The 6,000-nt window shown below is 44.6% G+C and overlaps 1 protein-coding gene across 1 annotated transcript in view; it reads left to right on the top strand.

The window, feature by feature from the left end:
• Positions 1-2,795: 2,795 nt before the first annotated feature.
• Positions 2,796-6,000, top strand: part of PLEKHG4 (pleckstrin homology domain containing, family G (with RhoGef domain) member 4) — a gene marked incomplete at both ends in the record, with an annotated part of 61,922 nt that continues 58,717 nt past the window's right edge. The window contains one exon of the mRNA XM_009084362.1: positions 2,796-3,708. Coding sequence (XP_009082610.1) covers positions 2,796-3,708 — 913 coding nt within the window. The remainder of the gene's footprint in view (positions 3,709-6,000) is intronic.

The raw sequence follows: 6,000 nt of genomic DNA, 5'->3' as shown, positions 1-6,000 counted from the left end.
TTCCTGCTTAGATGTTACTCTGGCTCTTGCTGCAGTTCAGCCTGTGGCTTTGTAGCATTTTTCAGAAAGTGTCAATGCGTTCTGTGTTTTGATTTTAGTAATTTTATTGCTGAGTTTTCTTCTCCTTGTCGGTCTGACAAGTCATGTAAGCAGTGAGGCTGAGTTTTTGGATTTCTTTATGAATGGCCCCCAAATAGGTTACTTTGCATCCAGATTTTAACAGAATCTCTGTGTCAGGTTGGTGCCGATGGAATTCAGCTTTATGTTTATGCTGCTGCTGATTGTGTCTTTCACTTTTCAGTCCTATAAACTGTTTATAGTAGTTTGGGAACTGATCTTTTTTGTCTGCCTCTTCCCCTGAAAGACCCTTGACCTTAATATGCATACTAGAAGATATTCCAGTGGCAGAAGAGGTGTTGGAGTGGTATAGGGTACAATTGTCTAGTCTCTTCTGGAAAACCGAGACTTGCTCTTGTTTAAAACCTTATGTACAAAATACTTGGCTTGAGCACTTGTGCAGGTGGTACAGGCTATGTTGGCTGAGGTGCTGTGTGAGTCTTGAGTGTGGAAAAGTCCATGAAGTGTGTTCAGCCTGAGGCTCACTGAAGCCAACAGCAGCTTCTGCAAACTGTGTACCAAGAGATGGCCTTGGTTTGCTGAGTCTTACTGTGCTGCATAGGAAAGAACTAGCATCTGTGTCTCAGAGATCAGATTGCAAAGCTTAGCTCCCTGTGCCTTTGAGGGGAGTACAAGCAATTGTGTGTTAGATTATAGGGCTTTTTGACTCTAACTTAATAGAAAAAGAAAAGAAGGGGGGTGGGTGTGCTCTGAGATCCAGGCTGGAATAGAAAGGTAATATTAATATGAACCTTCAAGTAAATGGTAACCAAAGTGAAGTTCAGTTTAGTAGGGCAGTTGCACTGAGTGAGCAGAAATGAAACTGCCATGCCTGAAATGATATGGACTCATTTATTGAAGAAATGGGACTGGCTGGTCTCCATCCTGGAATATTGAAGAAGTTACCATGTAATGCTGAATGTCTGTTAACGGGGATTTTATTAAATCTGTTAAGTCAGGGCTAGTGACAAAATACAGAGAACAAGCTGAGTGTACAACAACATGCACTGAGCAAGGACTGAATTAACTGACCCATTAAAAACTGGATGACATGTTTTCATGTGGTTTGCTCCATGGCAGGTAGTGTCACACCAGCCTTTTTCATAAACCAGCTCTATCTAGAGAGATAAGTTTCGTTGTCTAATCTCTTCCATTATGGAGTCATATGGAAGATTAATTACTGTGACAAAGGGATCAAGGTTTATGCAAGTATTGCAAGATGGGTAACAAGCTGGTGAAAGGGAGGGTGTTTGCACAGCAGGGAAAACTGAGTTGGAGGCAGGAGTCATGAGGCACACATTACTTCTCATCCATGGTCTTGGCATAAAAAGTCAGAATATATATGTGACATGTTTGTGATGAACCCATCCTAGGAGACACAATAACCTGGAGGAGGAGAATGATAAATGTTTTGCATAAGATGGGCTCTAAAACTTTATACTTAAATTTTTGTAACAGTAGACTCAGAGGGCAAGAATGTGCCTCCACAAAGTTATAGGCAGAATTTCTGTTGTGAATGGGGTTCATCAGTTTGAAAAGAAAAACTAGAAGGTGTCTGGGTTACTGTAGGGGCATAACTGGAAGACAAGGGGGATTTTGGCTTTAGGAGATGCTTCTAGCACAGCTGGGAAGTGCTGGTGCCTTTACAGCCTGTGTTTTGAAATGCTCTGCACAATGCACAAGAGGAACAAAGAAATGTGGAGGGTTTTTTTAATGAAAAAAACATCACAAAGGAGAAGATTCAGGCAGGCCCAAGAAATGATCAAGGTAAACATGTTAAGGTGATGTGGCATGGCTTAGGTATGGGAACATATCCAGAAAATAACCTCCAGGGTTGAGGAGGAGGAATTACTGAATCTAAAGGATAATTTGGGCTTCCAGGCCTCTGAGCTACTTTGCATCAGGTGCAGTGAGAATAAAAAAATCTGGCTGGGCTGAAGGTAAAGCTTGATGAACATAAGAAAGAGATTGTGTTATGCCATTACCTGTTGTTTCAAGGTGTGTGAGGATCTAGGAAGTTTTCTTCCACTCATGTGGTTTCTCTTCTATATGGCAAAATATTTGAATTAATTGAATCTAAAGCCCTGTTGTAGAGAGAAAGTTGAAATTTATCATGGAACTGATGGCTTATATCATGGCTTAATTTAAATCTTACCCAAACAGAATCAAGTTCAAAGCACTGAAATTATTTTTTGAAGTTGTGATAAAGCTGTAAGTAATTGAGTCAAGTCAGTTCAGCCATGAAACTTCAGTTCTTTTACTTGACTGGGATTTGTCTGAGGCTTGGCCTGAGTGCTGCTACATTTTGGGAATGAGGAAATCACTGGTATGTTAAGTGCAGTTCCTCACAGCTTGCTGATGGGACTTCCTGCCTTCTTTCTCTGTGGCTCTGCTGTGCTTTGCTCATTTGCTGCCTCCTTTCTCCTGCTTTGTCCTCACAGTGTCTCCCTCAAATCCCTGGGGGGGTGCAACCTCCCAGTGTAACTTTCTCCACCTATCTTGCATAGTTGGTTTATGTTGGTAGCTTGTTTCTGCTTTTCATAGAGGATACCTCAGGATGGAAACTCCCCTACATCAATAACCAAAAATCCTAAATTCAGCTGGTTTATTGATCTCTTATTGGAAAGCTTGAGCTGAGGTCTGTTCCTGGTGCTGAAAACATTCTCTTGTCTCCACAGGCCCAGTACTGTGGCTTCCTGTTCCGCCACGAGGGCTGGCCCCTGTGTGTCCACGAGAAGATTGTGATCCAGCTGGCTGCCATTGATTGGCGAGTCCTGAAGCCTGGTGACTTCTACCTGCAGGTGGTCCCCTATCTGAAGAAGTCCCCACGAATTGTGTTGAAATGTTTGGCAAAAGACAAGCATAATGTAGAGGAAGTGGTGATTCCAGAAGTTTCATATACCTCTATTTTCACTCTGGAATGGCTGAGTACGTTCAATGGAGAGCGGATGGGTATAGCACTGGAAAATTGTTTACTAACCACTGATGATAAAATATTTCGTGTTCCCTGGGATAAAGTGGTTAATCCTGAATTTATAAATAAACCAAAAATAATTGAAAACAGTATCATCTCTCCAGAAGGAACAGAGGATTGCTCAATTTTGTGCCTCCCCACGGACCATGCTGAGTGCAGTTCACCAGACCTAGGATCACAGTGTCTGCAGGAACAAAGTCCAAGTCGAGACAACCTGGCCATCAGCAGCACAGCTCCACAGCTAAGTGAAGCTCTTGTCAATGGTGTCTGTACAAGTCCTGTGCCTCAAGAGTGCTTGAGAAGTGACCTTGAAGGGGAGTACGTTGAGTTGTCAGAAGTTTCACTGCCCAGATTTGGGCCACAAACAGGCTCTTTAACCCAGTCGCTAGCTTTAAATTATCTAACTCAGCCCAGAGCACGAGTGAATGAGTCTAAAGGCAAACACAGGCTTATTGTCATACAAGACAGCACCTACTCCAAGAACTTAATTCAGTCAGCACTTATGCAGAAGGACCATTGTCAACTGGACACTCTGAGCACTTCTGCAGAAGTTCTCCAAAATGTCATTCCGTTGGAAAGCAGCAAAATGATGGCACATGGAGAACTGTCCCCAGAAGGTCAGCTGATATCAAATGATCCTGGAAACATGGGGAATAGTTTTGCTGTGGCTGAGTCTCCTGCCTGCAGCTCAGAAGATTCATCAGCAGAGCAGGAAACTCGCAGTGAACACTCACTTGACTGGCGATATGCACTGTGCAGCTACAGTGAGGTGTGTGCTGGAGATGGTGTCATTTGCAAAGCACAAATGCCTAGTGGTCCTGGAAACATGGAGGGAGAAGATGATGCACCCAGCAGAAATGCTGGCGTTGAAACATTGGAGCAGAGCCCAGAAACAATTCTAGATGCTACTGCTGCTAAAGAGGAGGTGGTGCTGGAGGTACACAGAGAACCACTGACCAAGGGTAAAAATGAGGTGGCACAGATAGATGCCTCTCCTGTGTCTGACCTAGGGCCTGCAGGACAACATTGCACACTGAAGGAAGATTCTGATGTCTCTTGCCAGAGTGTCAGTGAAAGTGTTGAGCCAGTCCAGGGAACTACATTGCCTGAGAGTTCAGATGCAGGTGTGGAGAGAGACTCTCCTTCAGGGAACATGGAGAATGTAGGTGCTTGTTGCAGTGATAAGGAAGCAAATCTTAGTTGTCCATTAAATCCTCCAGAACAGAACCAAGGAGAAGTAGATGAATTTGAGGTGGCAAGAAAGGAAAGCCAAGAGGAGGTCAAAGAGATTAAAGAGATACTGACTGTAAATGAGAATCAGACTAGTCATAGTCACTGTTCTGTCAAAGCTCCTATGGATGGACCTGTGTCAGATGGTGAAGAGCAAGAGCATAAGAATGCTGAAGAGGCTGTACTACTCCAAACCACTCTGTCAGCAGAGGGGGCTCATATGGCAGAACAGTTAAATAACAGTGACTCTTTGGGCCCTGATGCACAAGGAGAAGGCTCAAGTCAATTCAAAACCCAGAGGTCTGGAGAGAGGTGTGAGGAACCACAAAGGCTGGTGGAAAACCAGGGCCATGAAAGTGAAGAGAATTCTATGCTGAACCCAGAGCATGTTGCAGTACAGGACTTGCAGAGAAGAGAGGAGAACCAGGGATGTTTTTCTTATGGGGAAAAGTCAAAGATTGCAGCCTCAAAAACACTGGAATCTATTGAAGAGGAACTGGAGGTTGGACCACTGTCCTCAGGACCTGCTGAGGGCCATACAGAGCCCACCTCTCTGCACTCCCACCCAGAGGCAGCTTCTGGGGGATCATCTCCTAAAGGTACAGCTGTTGCATGTTTGTCTGTTTGTCTGTTAACGTGGCTCAAAAGCAAAGTCCTCAAGTGGTGCCACTGATAAGTACATCTACTGGGAGTCTTTGGGGTTACAGCTCAAACTACAGGTCATTTTTGTGGCTTAAAATTAGCTTTCTCTTCGCAAGTGGATTTATTGTGGTGTTTTGTTTAATAATTCTTAGGAAATTTACATATCTGTAGAATAGAGTTCCAGTATGAGAGACTTAATTTCAGTTAATCTGATTGCTGGTGATGTTGCACACAATAGGAGTGTGTGAGGAGAGAATGTCTAACTGTACAAGTCTTTTGTACTTCAAAACTGGCTTTAGGAAGTTGGTTGTGGCAAGAGGAAGCAGCAGTGGATGCCACAGTAAAATACTATCTGTGTAACGTGACCTGAAGATCACCAAACGTGTGTGCTGGTAGCCGATTTCAGCAGCAAACTGCAGAGTTGAGGGATTCCCCCTCTCCTCTCCCTTCCCCTCCGGCATGCTTTCTTCAGCTTGATTATGTTTCAAGTAGGAGCTGTTTAACTTGAGTGGGAAAGCACAAAGCAATTAGGTACCTAGCTTCCACTCAGATGGAGTGTTCAAGCAGGTATTGGCCAGGTTTCTTGATGTCTGGGTTCCTGTGCTGGAGCTGTGCTCCTGCAGAAGGAATTGAGTGGGCAATGCAGGTGTTTCTGCTGTTTGGTCCAGACTGTATGCAGGCAGCATGTAACCACATGGACATGATGTGGGCTTTGCCCAGCTCTGCTGAGTCTGGAAAGCTGTAGCTAGATATGCAGATCATGCTGAGGAGCGTGTGTGTGGCGGGGGCGGGTGAAACATGCCATTCCAGTTCAACAGCTCTCATTTCCTGAGACCCCTGGCTAGGAAAATTACCCAGCTTGAAATATTGGAGTGAGGACTCTTGAAAGGGTTGGCAGGACTTTGCTAGAGCATGTCTGACCCTGAGGGGGAACAGATCCAGAGCTGGTTGTCTTGGGCCGTGTGGCAGTGTAATGCTTGCACTGGTGCCAGGTGGCGTGGCCTAGAGCCTGTCTCACTGCTGCAGCCCCACTCCAT

This window comes from Acanthisitta chloris, unplaced genomic scaffold (assembly GCF_000695815.1).
Source record: "Acanthisitta chloris isolate BGI_N310 unplaced genomic scaffold, ASM69581v1 scaffold9991, whole genome shotgun sequence".
Classification (NCBI taxonomy): Eukaryota; Metazoa; Chordata; class Aves; order Passeriformes; family Acanthisittidae; genus Acanthisitta; species Acanthisitta chloris.
The sequence above is the reverse complement of the archived record's forward strand: the minus strand, read 5'-3'. Positions and strand labels throughout refer to the sequence as shown.